At 45.3% G+C, this 16,981-nt stretch overlaps 1 protein-coding gene and 1 long non-coding RNA gene across 11 annotated transcripts in view; one reads left to right on the forward strand and one right to left on the reverse strand.

Moving 5' to 3' along the window:
• The first annotated feature begins 293 nt into the window (after positions 1-293).
• Positions 294-13,779, forward strand: ATPSCKMT (ATP synthase c subunit lysine N-methyltransferase). Of its 10 annotated transcripts, XM_083748702.1 has the most exons (7): positions 724-872; positions 1,334-1,558; positions 4,620-4,775; positions 5,448-5,743; positions 10,207-10,344; positions 12,058-12,108; positions 13,197-13,779. In XM_083748702.1, exons 4-7 carry the CDS (start codon positions 5,459-5,461, stop codon positions 13,395-13,397), a joined length of 675 nt encoding a protein of 224 aa, XP_083604828.1. In that variant the 5' UTR covers positions 724-872; positions 1,334-1,558; positions 4,620-4,775; positions 5,448-5,458; the 3' UTR covers positions 13,398-13,779. The 10 variants fall into 10 exon arrangements, with proteins under 10 accessions (XP_083604826.1, XP_083604827.1, XP_083604822.1 ...); XM_083748697.1 differs by lacking the exon at positions 12,058-12,108 and having other exon boundaries at positions 4,620-4,797; XM_083748705.1 differs by lacking the exon at positions 12,058-12,108.
• Positions 917-16,981, reverse strand: part of LOC310848996 — a 37,966-nt gene continuing 21,901 nt past the window's right edge. The window contains exon 2 of the long non-coding RNA XR_014566717.1: positions 917-2,167. This is a non-coding gene — a long non-coding RNA (uncharacterized lncRNA). The remainder of the gene's footprint in view (positions 2,168-16,981) is intronic.

The following is a 16,981-nucleotide window of genomic DNA, read 5'->3' on the forward strand; positions in this document are numbered from 1 at the left end:
CTACGGTCACGCCCAACCGTCATAGAGATAGAGGGAGGGGTTACCATCTGAACTTCCGGCTTAAAAACGAAAGCCTCTCTACGCTACGTGTTTAACCCATCTACGTCGTTTCTTTTGTATACCGCCTTCCTGCGTTGGTCTACGCGAGGCGGTTTACAAGGAAGCGAACCAACATGCGCCACGAAGATCGCAGTTCTTATAACGGACCCGCATGCAATACAAATAAGTCCCAACAAAAACAAGCCCCTGTCAGCACCTCTTCCATCATCTGAGATGATGGACTCCTGTCTCTGCTGCTGCAGCCGCCGCCTTCTCTCCGGGAGAGGGCGCCAGTCTCAGCTCAACTAAAGCCCTGGATTTCTCCATGTTCTCTGCGGGCAGCTCCCCTCCCACCTCCAGGGCTTTGCGAGCCTGAAAGCTTTTGTTGTGCCCCTCTGCAGTTTTCCTATCTCTATGCGCCAACCAGCCTAGGCGGGGCGGGGGAGGGAAATCCTGAATTCGGAAGCGGAGGCTGCCCTTTCCCCCCTGCGGCCTCGCTTCGAGGAGCAGCCAGGTGGCGGAGGCTCTTCTGAACTCGACGGTATCCTTTGGCTTTGCAGCGCATGCAGGCAAGGAATCCCTTCACTCCGGGGGACGCCCTGTCCCCCCCCTTCGGGGGCACAATGGTGCCGTCTGCCCGGAGTGGCGGCCTCCCTGAGGCTTCTGCCCGGAGTTGGCGCGCTTGGCGCTCGCCTCGGCCTCGAGTCTTGTGAGTTCTGTTTCGGAATGCCGGCACCTCCCTTTTCCCTCCTCGTGGCCGTTCTTTGCCTCCCTCTTTTCATTTTGCCCCGCCGCCCTTCTCCCTCTTTCTTCGAATTTGTGGTAAATGGCAGGTAAGGTTTGACCTAGATGAAGCCACGGGCCCGACAACAACGGCCATGCTGTCTAGTAACAAGCTGCACGAATGAGTGATTTGCAGTGCAATATACTACAACTATAAACTAAGTATAAAGAGGAAAATAAAATCGGAATAAAAAAAATCCAACACATGCGACCTCAGGGTTTAGATTTTGAAGTAAAGGGCTTTATCCAATTGGTACTCTGGCAGGCAAGGGTTTTTTATCGGAGTTGTCTGCTAATGGAGGGGGAGGGCAAGCAGTTTTTGCCAGTTCCCCCTTGCATCCATCTTAAAACATATTTTGGAGGGTTCCACCAACTGTCCAGAACAGATATTTGGAGTGCAGGGAGGTGACAGGGGGAGAAAGAATTTGCAAAAATTGCTGCCCCTTCCATTAGTAGACATCTCTGCTGAAGCAACAACTTGGAAATAAGTTTTATTAATTTTCAATTGCAGAAATCCAGTATAGGCCTTATTACAGTGGAGCCTCGACTTACATAAGCCTCTTCTTGCCGACATTCCAAGTTGCATCCGCAGCAAACCCGGAAGTAAACATCAGGTTTGCTGTGATTCGCGCATGCGCGGAAGTGGCTGCCACTGAATGCGCACATGCACAAGATGCATCTTCTAGCGACCCGTTTCGACCAGCGAAAGGAACTCCGGAATGGATTATGTCCATAAGTAGAGGTTCCACTGTATATCAATACCAAATTACAATGCCAATTCAAATACAAATCAATAACAACCAATTATAAAATTTAAGTGGCCCCCTGCATGCTGTACTTCAAGGTCTACTAATTCCCTTTAATTTTGCTTCCAAACTATTACTCAATCCAATTACAATCCAATCTTGATAAAATCCCTTATATCACAGTTACAATTTGTATTAACACATTTGGTAATATATAAGTTCGCTAGTGAAGTTATCCTTTCTTCTTCCTATGTCAGGTATTAATCTTAATCAATTGTTCTTTTATGTCTTTGTAAATATTATGCCCATCTTGGTTGTTCCTGGTCTCCTTCGTGCCTTACGGCGCTGTTGACTTGGTTTCACTCTAAAGAGATCTCTCCTCTTTTGTTCTCTAGGCCCTCTGATTGCAGCCTTAAAATTCCATTGCCATTACCTTCAGTCCTGGGGGGGGGGGATTTCCCTGGCACCCTGCCAAAGTCCTGGCAAGCCTCCAAGCTCTCCCTTCTCTGTCCAGCTGAAGAAATTAGCTAAAATTACTCGTAGAAGAGTGATCTGGTGCCCCGCCAAAGCCTTGGCAAGTCCTCAAAGTCCAATCCGTCCTCCCCTCAATCAGGGGAAAAATAAGAATTAACTCAGTAGATTCTCAGTCTTTTTAAAATTACCGGTATTCCATACTGTTATGTTTCCCTCACACAGTTCCATTTGTCATTGTAATCCATATCTATACTCCCGTCTCCCTTCATCTTCACTTGCTATATGAAAAAAGAATTGGGGGGGGGCTTTCTTGGGGGCATTGCTGAGTCTTTTATGTAACAAACTATTTATAACGAAGCCATTGGCTCCCCTCTGCAACACATACTGTTTTTTAGATCGAATGAAGTCATCATTCGAATTTAAATCTGTACGACCTTGTAGCTACTGTCATACCTCATGTTACGTCCGCTTCATGTTACGTTCTTTCAGGTTACATCCTGCGGCGACCTGGAAGTACCGGAAAGGGTTACTTCCAGGTTTCGCTGCATGCGCAGAAGCGCAAAATGATGTCATGCACAGAAGCGGCGAATCACAACCCGCGTGTGCGCAGACGCGCCACTGTGGGTTGCACTCTTTTCATGTTGCGAACGGGCCTCCGGAACGGATCCTGTTTACAACCAGAGGTACCACTGTATCTCAATTCAGCAATCCTTATTCTTGTCCCATCATTACCAGCACACATCTGTGCATTAATCCTAATTAAATTCTTAATGAACAGAAGAACTGCTCCTTCTTAATGGCGCTGTTGGAGGATTACCAACAGGTGAAGTGCTTTTTCATTCAGCGCCTCCCTGCCTCCCGCATTCCATGTCAGAGCGAAAGCCAGGTACCGAGATGATCTGCGAGTGAAACTCCCCCCAGGGTTGGGGGAGTTTACAAAGATAATTACCCTTCCTTCGCCACCAATCTCCCGTTGTTGTGGGAGCTGTACCATTGAGGCAACTGGAACCGGAAGCTGCAATAACTACTTGGATTCTTGAGAGTTTAAAAAGCCCAGGAAAAGAAAAAACATTTTGCCTGATACTGAAAAGTGTACCCCCCCCCAAAAAAGAGATACCCATTCCCTGATGGAAGATAATCTCAGTGTCTGGCTTGGGACATATGGGAGGAGACAGTCCCAGGCTGTTTAGGACATTATAAGTCAGCATCAGCACCTGGAACTGAGTCTGGAAACAGACTGGAAGCCAATGCAGATGACAGCACTATCATAATATGATAAGGACGCGGGTGGCACTGTGGTCTAAACCGCTGAGTCTGAGCTCCCGTTGCTCTGTCCCAGCTCCTGCCAACCTAGCAGTTCGAAAGCATGCCAGTGCAACTAGATAAATAGGTACCGCTGTGGCAGGAAGGTAAATGGCGTTTCTGTGCACTCTGGCTTCCATCACAGTGTCCTGTTGCGCCAGAAGCAGTTTAGTCCTGCTGGCCACATGACCCAGAAATCTGTTTGTGGACAAACGCCAGCTCCCTCGGCCTGAAAGCGAGATGAGCACTGCAATCCCATAGTCACCTTTGACCAGACTTAACCGCCCAGGCTAATACCTTTAGCTAATATGGTTAGATGGGCCAGCCCCAGTTAACAGTCTTACAACCCTATTCTGGACAAGCTGAAGTTTGTGGCCTGTTTTCAAAGGCAGAACCACAAATGCTGCACTGAATTTGTCCAAAGGGTAGATTACCAGAATGTGGATAACCAAAGCAGATAAATCCATGTAGATAGGATTGCAGTTGGCAAATCAGCAAAAGCTGATAAAAGGTATTCCAGGTCAGGCTTAGATTTTTTTGACTTCCAATACAGTGGTACCTTGGGTTAAGTACTTAATTCGTTCCGGAGGTCCGTTCTTAACCTGAAACTGCTCTTAACCTGAAGCACCACTTTAGCTAATGGGGCCTCCCGCTACTGCCATGCCACCGGAGCACAATTTCTGTTCTCATCCTGAAGCAAAGTTAACCTGAAGCACTATTCCTGGGTTAGCGGAGTCTGTAACCTGAAGTGTATGTAACCTGAGGTACCACTATATTACATTCTATTTATCTTGATGCATAGCTCTTTGTGGCCATTGTTTCCCCCCTGTTTTGTTACTATAAAGGTTCTTTCATATGCCATACAGTGCACATCATGAATATTCACAGCCCAATCCTATGCAAAATGGGGGATAACAACAGCTGTTGGAATCAGCAGGCCTAACTCTCCATAGGGTAGAGCAGATGGCCTTCAATAAATGTCTCTGGTCTACAGAATGTGGCTTGTGGCATATTCTGCAGCGTGTGGGGATTACAGATGAGTAGGCCTGCACAGGGTTAGACTGCTCATTTCGTTGCAGAACTTGCAGTGAAATGAGCAGCCTAATCCTATGCATGCTTCTCACATGTAAATCCCACTCAGATCAGTTGGACCTGCTTCTGAACAAACAAGCTTAGGATCAGGCTGAGTGTTTCTGAATTCTCAGTGATTCTGATAATGCATTCAAAAGGAGTATATTTGCATAGTGAGGTTATATATCATATGGTGTTTTCCAGATTCCCGCCCCCCCCATTGCAAATAGAATCCAATTTACGAAGGAACATTAACATTTCAAGTGTTAGAGCACCAATGAACGTTGCAGTAGAAATGCCAAAGGAAATATTTCTGATGAGAGATCATCCTTCATTATTCAGATCCTGTGAGACTGGGCAGTATGTATTAATACTAGATTGTGTGTGTATATTTTGTACTGTTTAAATGAGAACAGAACTGAGGCATAATTCAGTTTCTCTCATAATTCATTTTTGTTAATACAATTTGAGGCAGTGTTGACAAGAGGCACAGTCCAGAAAGGAAATTGATGTTTTAAATTAGAAAGCAGAGGCATGAGATTTCCAAAGCCAGGAATTTTTAAATCCTGCTGCTGTGAATGCAAGAGATTTAAACATGAACTTCATGTATAATTAACTAATGAAATTTGCTGCTACAAGATGTGGCGGCCCATCACTCAGACAGCTTTAAAAGGGAATTAGATAAATTTGTGAATGGTAAATTTATCTAATCCTTAATGGACCCTACTTGTTCAGAGTCTGGATACCTTTGAATGCCAGTTTGTTGTTGTTAAGTTAATTAGTCATGTCTGACTCTTCGTGACCCCATGGACCAGAATGCCCATTGGTGAGGGACAAACAGCAGGAGGGGGGCTGTTGCCATTATGCCTTCTCAAATATATCTGAATTGTCTGTGCTGGAAACAAGATGTAAGATTGGACAGCCTGATCCAGCAGGGCTCTTTCTCAATTAATATCTCCTGTTGAAATTGGGGTGTAAGAATATAAGCTTAATAGACATTCTCTTGTGTAATAAATGCTTTCCCTTTTCTAGGTATTTTTGGTATGCCAGAAAAACTTTCTGGAGGCAACACAGCACAAGACATGATGCCGTTGATGACCTCTGATGAGGGCCCTAAACAAAGGAACTGGGGCTTACTGGTCACCGGCGTTATTGGTGGGACATTAGTGGCCCTATACTCTGTTGCCACGCCATTTATTGCCCCTGCGCTGAGGAGGCATTGCCTGCCATATGTTCCTGCAACTTCAAAGCAGGTTGAAAATGTCCTGAGGATGCTAAAGGGCAGAAATGGACCCCTGGTTGATATTGGTAGTGGTGATGGGCGCATTGTGAGTCAAAGTCAGGTTTTGTTCTTGTTGGAGCCATGCTAGTGCATGTCGACCTTTGTGGCACTGTGCTCAAAGTGTATGTAGCTTTCATACAGGGCTAGGACTGGATGAGACGTAGGAATGCATGAAGCTGCTTTGACGGATCCATTGGCGCATGCAGTCCAGTCTTTTTGGTCTCACTGGCAGCAGCTCCCAGGCAGAGGTTTCTTTCCCAGTCCTGCTACCTAAATCTTTTAATTGGAGATGTTTCCAGTTGACTTGCCAATCATGAGCATTGCATTTGAACTATAAAGCACATGAGTGGAACTGCCAGCTGCCGTCCAGTGTCCCCTGCCACACACACATGGGCACTTTAAAATCTGCTGCTAAGTCGGGTGTTGAAGCACCTCGACTTTTCCTGCCCTGTCCACCATCCCAGGCATTTTGCACACTCCTTGCTGCTCTGGCAGTTGGGACTCCACGTCCTAGGACAAAAGGACAAGAGGAAAAATGAGAGGGAGGCAGAGTTTCTGTGACTGCTTAACTTCCTGGTTTAGGCTTCCATTCTAACCCCCAGCCTGGCAGGGCTTTGCAGAGCGGTGCTGCTGCAGTCACAGGCTGGTTGCTGAGGGATGATGATGGCTGGACCTCGTCCCTGTGCCAGGTCCAGCCGGGCCCAGCAGTTGGGTTGAGATCAGGGCTAAGCCAGTGATGAATGTGAGACTAGCTTGATATAATAATAATAACAATAATAATACAGTGGTGCCCCGCAAGACGAATGCCTCGCAAGACGGAAAACCCGCTAGACGAAAGGGTTTTCCGTTTTGGAGGCGCTTCGCAAAACGAATTTCCCTATGGGCTTCCTTCGCAAGACGAAAGCCCATAGGGAAATCTCCGGGACAGCGGGGAAGCGCAGTGCGCTCCGAAGGCTGGCGGCGGGAGGAGGTCTCTCCGCCCCACCGGCAGCCTTTGGAAGGCGGTGGGGCAGAGAGACCTCCTCCCACCACCAGCCTTCGGAAGGCTTTCCTGAAGACTTGCGGTGGGAGGAGGGTTTTCCTTCCCACCGCCAACATTCAGAATGCTGTTCTGAATGTTGGCGGTGGGGAGGAAAAACCCTCCTCCCACCGCAAGCCCCGGGAACAGAGGAGAAGCGCTGTGCGCCTTCCCCTCTGTTCCCGTACCTGTGCTGAAGGCTTGCGGTGGGGAGAAAAGCCCTTCTCCGCACCGCCAGCCTGGCAAGCGGTCTCCATAGGAACACAATTGATTTTTAATGCATTCCTATGGGAAACCGTGCTTCGCAAGACGAAAAACTCGCAAGAAGAAAAAACTGGCGGAACGAATTAATTTCGTCTTACGAGGCACCACTGTAATAACAACAACAACAACAACAACAACAACAACAACAACAACAATAATAAATTTATACCCCGCCCATCTGGGCGGCTTCTAGCAGAATATTAAAATACAATGATTCATCTAGTATTAAAAGCTTCTTTAAACAGGGCTTCCCTCAGATGTCTTCTAAAAGTCCGATAGTTTATTTCTTTGACATCTGGTGGGAGGGCATTCTACAGGGTGGGCACCACTATCAAGAAGGTCCTCTACCTGGTAACTTCACTTCTCGCAGTGATGGAACCACCAGAAGGCCCTTGGCACTAGATCTCAGTGTCCAGGCTGAACGATGGGGGTGGAGACGCTCCTTCAGGTATACTGGGCCGAGGCCATGTAGGGCTTTAAAGGTCAGCACCAACACTTTGAATTGTGCTTGGAAACATACTAGGAGCCAATGTAAGTCTTTCAGGACCTTTGTTATATGGTCTTGGTGGCTGCTCCCAGTCCCCAGTCTAGCTGCCACATTCTGGATTAGTTGTAGTTTCCGGGTCACCTTCAAAGGTAGCTCCATGTAGAGCGCATGGCAGTAGTCATGTAGAGCCATGTAGAGCGCATGACAGAGTAGTACCACTCAGGCGAGACAGTTCGCAGACACGTAGGGTCTCAGCCTGTGTACCAGATGGAGCTGGTAGACAGCCGCTCTGGACACAGAATTGGTCTGTGCCTTCATGGACAGCTGTGAGTCCAAAATGACTCCCAGGCTGCGCACCTGGTCCTTCAGGGCACAGTTACCCCCGACAGGACCAGGGAGTCCTCCACACCAGCCCGCCCCCTGTCCCCCCCCAAACAGTACTTCTGTCTTGTCAGGAGTCAACCTCAATCTGTTAGCCGCCATCCATCCTCCAACCGCCTCCAGACACTCACACAGGACCTTCACCGCCTTCACTGATTCCGGTTTAGAAGAGAGGTAGATTCATCAGATCCTAGAGTGGTTCAGCCCTGCCTGCTCCCCCCCCCCCCCGGAATGCCTCATTTGGAAGCTGGCAGGAGACCAGCTCATCTGGAAGAGCCCTGGAGGAAGGTGGTTTGGATTTCTCTGACCACCTCTCAGCAGGCATGTGGGCAACAGGACCAAGGGTGGAGCATGATGGAAGAAGTTGCAGCTCTTGTCTTTTTAAACCATTGCAGGAGAAAATACATTATCAGGCAACCCTGATAGAAGTGGCTCCAAACGATTGCATCACCTGCTTGTTATGAACAAATTGACAGATTCCCGTTAAAGTGAATAGCCAAATCGATTTATTCAGATATTTGCAAGGCTGAGATCTGCAATTGAACAGATAATTGCTTCAACAAGAAAACATTCCTTTTATGATTCCTATCATATATACAGGTGAAACTCGAAAAATGAGAATATCTTGGAAAAGTTCATTTATTTCAGAAATTCAACTTAAAAGGTGAAACTAATATATGAGATTGACTCATGACATGCAAAGTGAGATGTGTCAAGCCTTTATTTGTTATAATTGTGATGATTATGGCGTACAGCTGATGAAAACCTCAAATTAACAATCTCAGAAAATTAGAATATTGTGAAAAGGTGAAGTAGCTATTCAATCCATAACACCTGCAATGGGTTCATGAGCCTTTAAATGGTCTCTCATTCTGGTTCAGTAGGAAGCACAATCATGGGGAAGGCTGCTGCTCTGACAGTTGTGCAGAAAGCCATCACTGAAACCCTGCATAAGGAGGGAAAGCTTCAAAAGGTAATTGCAGAAGTTGGATGTTCCCAAAGTGCTGTATCGAAGCACATTAATGGAAAGTTTTTTGGAAGGGAAAAGTGTGGAAGAAAAAGGTGCACAAGCAGCAGGAATGACCGCAGCCTGGAGAGGATTGTCAGGAAAAGACCACTCAAACGTATTGGGGACTTTCACAAGGACTGGACTGAGGGAGTTAGTGCATCAGGAGCCACCACACAGAGATGGATCATGGAGATGGGCTTCAAATGTTGTATTCCTCTTGTCAAGCTGCTCCTGAACAAGAAACAACGTCAGAAGCGTCTTACCTGGGCTAAAGAAAAAAAGAACTGGTCTGTTGCTCAGTGGTCCCAAGTCCTGTTTTCTGATGTGAACAACTTTTGCATCTCATTTGGAAACCAAGGACCAGGAGTCTGGAGGAAGAAAGGGGAGGCACACAATGCCAGATGCTTGAAGAGCAATGTGAAGTTTCCACAGTTTGTGTTGATTTGGGGAGCCATGTCATCAGCTGGTGTTGGTCCACTGTGCTTCATTAAGTCCAAGGTCAACACAGCCGTCTACCAGGAAATTTCGGAGCACTTCATGCTTCCTTCCGCAGACGAGCTTTATGGGGATGCTGATTTAATTTTCCAGCAGGACTTTGTCACTGCCCACACTGCCAAAAGTTCCAAAACCTGGTTCAGTGCTCATGGGATTACTGTGCTTGATTGGCCAGCAAACTCGTCTGACCTGTATCCCATAGAGAATCTATGGGGCATTGCCAAGAGAAAGATGAGAGACATGAGACCGAGCAATGCAGAAGAGCTGCAGGCTGCTATTGAAGCATCCTGGTCTTCTTCCATAACACCTCAGCAGTGCCACAGGCTGATAGCATCCATGCCACACCGCATAGAGGCAGTAATTGATGCAAAAGGGGCCCAAACCAAGTACTGAGTACATATGCATGCTTCTACTTCTCAGAGGTCCAATATTGCTCTATTTTGCAATCCTTGTTTTGCTGATTTCATTTAATACTCTAATTTTCTGAGGTTGTTAATCTGGGGTTTTCATCAGCTTTACGCCATAATCATCACAATTATAACAAATAAAGGCTTGACATATCTCGCTTTGCATGTCATGAGTCTATCTCATATATTAGTTTCACCTTTTAAGTTGAATTTCTGAAATAAATGAACTTTTCCACGATATTCTAATTTTTCAAGTTTCACCTGTACATGCAATAAAAATTAAATCCCATTGAACTCTGTATACAATGCTATACATGCCTAAGATCCTGGTGTATGTTTGCCTTATTTAAATTATTTCTGTATTTTCACAGAATACCAAGTTCTAATATTCGGTGTCCCAAGGAATCTGTTTATTTTACTGAACAAAGACTGAGTTATCTTTTTGCAGGTAATAGCAGCTGCAAAAGTTGGATTCAAAGCTGTTGGTTATGAATTAAATCCTTGGCTCGTGTGGTATTCCAGGTACTGTGCCTGGAGAGAAGGAGTTCATCAGGATACCAAATTTTACATTTCAGACTTATGGAAGGTACGAGAACATTTACAACTATCAGCGATGCTAGTAAAATGGTCAGTTGCAATATTAAATATGGCTTTTAACTTTTTAAAAAATGCTGCATACTAATATTGAAATTCCAATGGGAACTAAGAATTGGAGCACACATATTAAATTAAATTAAAACCAGAGGCAAAATGGCAATTCTCCTTTCCCCCTTTCTTCAACCTTTTTGTTTGTGTCTGTCTTTGGGCCAAACTAGAGGCCGGGTAGCCCACCCATTAGGCAAGGTGAGGCGACCATCTTGGGCGGCAAGATCCTCAGGAGCAGCAGATCTCCAATAAACTCCCACAGTGTCTTTTCCTTGTCTCATTCTCAACAGCTGCCTAGCTGTGGTTACTTCATGCGCAGGGTCTAAGAAAATCGTGTCTAGATACTGCAGAAAAATTTGGGCGACATCCCTCCGAGATATTAGGGGTATAACACAGTCCTTAGCCCTCCCTTCCCTGAAATTAATCACATAAGCAACCTTCTCTTGCTCAGATTGAAATTCTTCATCCTTTATCTCAGTTATGAAAGAAATTTCTGTCTTGAAAGCCATGTATTCCGAGCTTTCCCCCTTGAAGCTACGTGGACGTATAGTAAATGTTTTACTCACTCTATCTCCCCACGTCGCTTGCAGCATGGTTCTATGTTCTCCCAGTGCTGCTGATAGTATGTCGACTTGACTTTTCAACTGCAAGTTCTGTTGCCATAAGTCCTGTAATGTTAGCTGGAGCGCTGGGGTTTCTCCTTGCCCAACTGGCGCCTCAGCTCCCTCCATTTTGGCTTCTCCTTCTTACTTATAGTGAAGAGGCGCAGAGCAGAAGGTGTTCTGTCAGGCCTGGTCGTTGTCCTCTTCAGATCACCACACAAACGCTTCTTGTTTTATTGCGTATTAACAAAACAATCTTATAAACGGTTCTTAACTTTAACTATTCTTCCTCAGAGTCACTTCTTTCAGATCCCTTCTGAGCTCTGCTTCTCCGTGACCAGCCACCCTCAAAATGGCGAGGGCGCCCTTCCCTTCGCTTTCCCGCCCTTTTTCCTACCCTCCTGGCTAGAGCTGGCCTGTATCTCCCCTCCTGAACCCTGGCCTTTCCTGGGAACAGCCGGTCCCTCCCTCTTGTTCCTCTTGCTCCCTTCTATTAGATTCACTGCTCTCCCTCCCCCCTTGGGGAATGCTTTCTCCCTCGGAGAAACTGGAAACGTCTAACTCTTCCCTGACACTTCTTAAGAAACCTTAACCTAGAAAGTTTGTTCTTGAGTGTAATATGATCAGTATCCCAGCTTAGAGACCAATCTAGGCTTCTTCCAATGGAAGTAAAGCCTAGGAAGAACACACAAAATGAATTGTTTAGAAGATAAGTTTAGAAAATGAGACTTTCATTTGCTTATGCAGCAGAAATTCAGATAGGTGTTTTTCAGTGGCAGGCAAGTCAAAGTAGCAGAACTCAGCACCAGTTTCCTTCTGTCATCCATATGTGGAAGCGGAGCAGGGATCTCCACTGCAGTGCATTGCTGCCATTAGGCAGCTGGAGCAAAATGTTTAATTTAACTTAAATACAGATTTTCTGATTCTTAGAGTGTAAAGGAAAGAACTAGATGTACTTTTTCATCACGTTACACACATATGGTCTGTACTAAGTAGACAGACAAACAGAATTTTTAGAGGATGAATATTTATGACTACCTTTTTTTTAATAGGTCAGTTTTTCCCAGTACACAAATGTTGTTATATTTGGAGTACCTCAAATGGTAAGTTTCTGTTATTGAATCATAAAATTATCTACAATGTTGGTATATAGAAATCAAGTAGAACCTTTTTAATGATTGGTAGGACAGAATCCTTGTTTTATGTTTGGGAGGGTGGGGAGTAGAAACAGCTTATTAGAAAAGCTAACCAATAAACTGAAACTGACACAGGGACAAATAAAAGAGGACGTCTTCGCTCCAGTATGGCTCCCCTTTATCACATACACAGCCCAACAAGACAACGACAAGAACCCACCGACAGCATACAAATCAATCTGGCTTCCTTGACCCAACAAGTCACAAAGGCAAGCAAATCCCATCACAGGCAACCACAGACAGACAACCACTCCTTGGGCCCCCAGCCTCTCACTACCAAGGAAACGTGACCAGCGAATAGACACAAAACCCCACATGTACACTGCAAAAAAAAAAGTCACCCCCTCTTCCCCCCTCTTCTTCCTGACCTTATACTGTACTCAACACTAATGTCCCATAACAAATGTAACTGATCAGTAGAAAAGACTGTACAACTTGAAAAAGGAGACAAGGCATGTCCTTTTGTAAAGCATGAAAATCTTTAATAATAAAAATTTAAAAAGGGGTAGAAACTGCTGCTAAAATGTGAAACTCTCCAGAGGTCTCCCCACAACCATTCAAGTGCATAGAGCCTTCCTTCCTCTACAGAGTGCTTATCGCAGGCTGCGTCTGCTGTGTCTTCTGCTCATTTGCTATCAACATTTCTGTACAGCCAGTGTCTTATTCCACACTCAGCAAACCTCTTTTAATTCTTGCATCCCTCTTCCAGCCCACTGAAGTCTTCCAAGGTGATTCTAAGGCTCTGCCGAAGTCTTCTGACATTTAGTCCTCACTTGATTTTATAATTTCATACATTGTTTGACATGCATGTTCCACAGTAGGTCGTCCCTTGCCTAACTTCGAAATGAATTGGCAGTTCCTGGATGTTCTCTGTCAAGCACTGGAAAGCTAATGTTTTATATACCCAGTTAGTTATTCGTGTGCATACCCTAGTGCTGAACACCATGTCCTCCCCACCGTCTGAAGGGGTTTTGTGTGGTCTTGTTCCTTCACAGATGCTGCAACTAGAGAAGAAGCTTGGAGAAGAGCTGGCCTCAGATGCCAGGGTCATTGCCTGCCGCTTTCCTTTCCCCCACTGGAGACCAAAGCACAGCTTTGGAGAGGGCATTGATGCTGTGTGGGCATATGATTCAGAATCCTTTGGAATGAAAGAAGAAAATGATTTGATTAAGACTAAGTGCATTCTTTCCAATTAGTTTAAATTCCAGAAGTATTGCACTGGTGCCTTTAAACGGTGAATGTGGGCATCTTATAGATAGTATTGTGTCTCTTAGGCAGGTGGGAGAATATTTCGGTAGTGGTAGCACTAAATGCGTCCTGAATATTTCCTGTATCTTGCCAAGGAGGGCTTCAGCCATGAAAAATACTTGTACAATTCCCCACCCCCACCCTAGTCATAGTTAGGTGGGATATAGCTTTAATATAAAAAGTATGACAGAATTATGACTTACCAATTCTTAAAAATGCACTGGTAAAATGTGTCCTCAGTTATATGTGTATTTCACTCTAATGCATAATCAATTGTAATATCTAACAAGGTTTTATTAAAAATTGGGCTGTCTGATACAGCTAACTTTCCTTTGAGTATTCTTTGTGCTTTACGATTAGATGAAGACCTTAGACACCCTTCCTCTGAAGCAGGTCTCTCCCTCGCTGCTTGCTATTCTACCTTTCCTACTCAATACACTTCCACTTCGTCAGAACAAGAAACTGTATTGCCACATTTTATGAGGACAGATATTTAAAGTGCCTGCCAGGGTGCAGGGCCACAGAAAGAGTACACAGTAGGTGGGGTGTGTGACTGGAGTTACAAGTCAGTACAAAGCATCAGAAGAAGCAGCCAATGGGAGGAGTTCAGCATCATGCTCAGTTAAAGTCACTTGGCGGTATACTAGTTGCACTAGCATACTAGTGCAGTATACTACTAAGAGGTATACCAGTTGCACCAGGGAAGGGAAGGAAGCCAGCATGGTTCTGCTGGCTGGTTGTATAGCAGATTGATGTAGCCCCAACACTTCTGGTTGCACAGCAAGCTTCTGCATCCGTTGCACTGGATTTCATATTGTAGAACCATTATTTTTGCTTTACTCCAGTGCAACAGCTCCTTGAACCAGTACTCAGAGAATGTTGAGTCCAGGCCAGTATGTTGAAATGAAGATGATGCAATTGATTAAATGGTTTTGACAAAAGGCAGCTGTAATGGCTTTAAGGGTTGCTTGTGCGTAAGTTACCGCCTCCGGGCTAGTTTGCCTGGTTAAGCCGTTTCCCTCTGGACAGCCCTCCACTCCGTGGCTGTTCAGTCGCTGGCAGAATCCGTCAGTGGGCGTTTCTTGAACCTCTTCCAGCAAAGAAGCTCTTTGACGCCAAGTCACCGCCTACTTTCCCTGTGCGAAAGTCTTCTGCGCAGGGTGGGCGTAGGCAGCGGAGGACTTGTGCTCTCCTCGCTGGTCTCCTGCGAAGAGCCCTGGAGCCTCCTCTCCGCTTCCCCCATCGGCCCCCCTCTATCCCTGGTGTAGCGCTGATTATCTTCCCCAGCCGGGGACTCGCCTCTCTCCCTGCTTGGCCCCTCTCCAGCATCGCTGCTGAGTCTCGCCTCTGCTAGCTGCGATAGCAGTTCCCTGACAGCAGCGTAATGATAATACAGAGAACTGCCAAGTGCTTGTAGGTCATCCCAGTCTCATTGCGCATATAAACAATAACATAACTCTCAGATGAAGCAGGATGAGATCCCCAGGATTGAACCTCATTTCATACTTCTTCAGCAAATGGAGAAATATGCAGATTGCATGGAACCTGAAGCCAGCACTGCTATCAAGTACGCTAGCTCTCTTATAAACCAGGCATAGCTCCTCCCCTTCAAAGTTTCCCTCTTGTCTTATTGTGTTTGCGAACCTTTTAACACAGTTGGCCAAGCTGGTGGTATGGCACAAAATATTCATGACCATCACAACTGCCCTGGAGCAAAGCTGTCAGAAAGTTTGTGCTATAACTTCTGTGATGGAAGGGAATGTTGTCAGATTTGTTGCTGGGCATACAACTTCACACAGGCTCTTGGGACAGAAGTAACTTTGTGGATGATAAAGTCTCAGAAGAAATTAAAAAAACTAGGGAAGTTCAAGGATAGAAGAGAAAAGAGTACAGAGAAGCAATAAGAGCCAAGAAATTGGAGCTTTGAAGAAACCAACCAAATCTTGGACTGTAGGCTTTTCATTAGAATTTATAGGCAGTACTAAGTTTGATTCTTCCCCAGAAGCATTAGTGTTAAACCCAAATACAGTGGTACCTCAGGTTGCATACGCTTCAGGTTACAGACTCTGCTAACCCAGAAATAGTGCTTCAGGTTAAGAACTTTGCTTCAGGATGAGAACAGAAATTGTGCTCCGGCAGCAGGGCAGCAGCAGGAGGCCCCATTAGCTAAAGTGATGCTTCAGGTTTAGAACAGTTTCAGGTTAAGAACGGACCTCCGGTACGAATTAAGTACTTAACCCAAGGCACCCCTGTAGGTGTTTTTTGCTTTTCCTGAGTCCTTCCCTGTCCTGAGATAGTTACAAAAGAGTTTATAAGAGTACAGACATTGGGCGACTTTGCATACAACCTAATCACAGATTGTAAATGAGTTGCTATATAATGTTATTCATATGTCAGTGTCAGGGATAATCATCCAGCAACACATTCCCATTCATATTCTGCTACATCTAGTCATGCAGAACTGCATGTAGCTAGAGTGGAATTCGGGCAAGAGTCTTGCTGTGCAGCATGGGCAGGCAATGGATCTGCAAACACAACAAGATGGGGAGCATCTTGCGGTTGCCTTGGCAACAAGGACCATTTCCCCTCCCTGCATGTGAGAGCTTTATTTGGTCAGAGCACCATTGTCAGGAACCAAACGTAATATAAACTATATGAACCCTGATTGGTATGGCTCACCCGCAGCAGACCTGTGTCCTAAAGCAGCATTGTTCTGGGGCTGTGAACCAGCATAAAGAAAGAAAGATTGGGGAGGGAATAAGCTTTTTGGCCCCTTTCAAAACTCAGGGTGTTGTTTTTTTTATGTGAGCATTTGTGTGCATGTGGATAAGATGGGTGACATAAAAAAATTGTGAGGGTGTATGTATAATTTGACTAAAAAATTGTAGGCATGGCCCATCTTATGTTGTCAAGCTTTTTCTACACACACCTAATCTATACTTCCTTCCGTACTTTTCTTAGAAAAGGATTATATTTACTGTTGGCAGGAAAGCACGCTCCACCTATGTAACCATGTTCATTAGCAGGTGCTGAAGTGCTCCAGAAATCTTTAAAAAATAATTGCTTTTTTAATGAGTAGCTTCATGTGGGTATAGAATTTCAGCATGGCAGCATATTTATTAGTACTAATAATAAAGGACAAAAGTGGTAAGCACCTACAGAAGCAGAAGACATCAAGAAGAGGTGGCAAGAATACACAGAGGAATTATACCAGAAAGAAATGGATGTCTCATACACCCCAGGTAGTGTGGTTGCTGATCTTGAGCCAGACATCCTGGAGAGTGAAGTCAAATGGGCCTTAGAAAGCACTGAAATAACAAGGCCAGTGGAAGTGATGGTATTCCACCTGAACTATTTAAAATTTTAAAAGATGATGCTGTTAAGGTGCTACACTCAATATGCCAGCAAGTTTGGAAAACTCAGCAGTGGCCAGAGGACTGGAGAAGATCAGTCTACACCCCAATTCCAAAAAAGGGCAGTGCCAAAGAATGCTCCAGGAAAAGGTAAAGGTACCCCTGCCCGTACGGGCCAG

The sequence above is a fragment of the Podarcis gaigeae genome (assembly GCF_964106915.1).
Source record: "Podarcis gaigeae genome assembly, chromosome: 7".
NCBI classification, from domain to species: Eukaryota; Metazoa; Chordata; class Lepidosauria; order Squamata; family Lacertidae; genus Podarcis; species Podarcis gaigeae.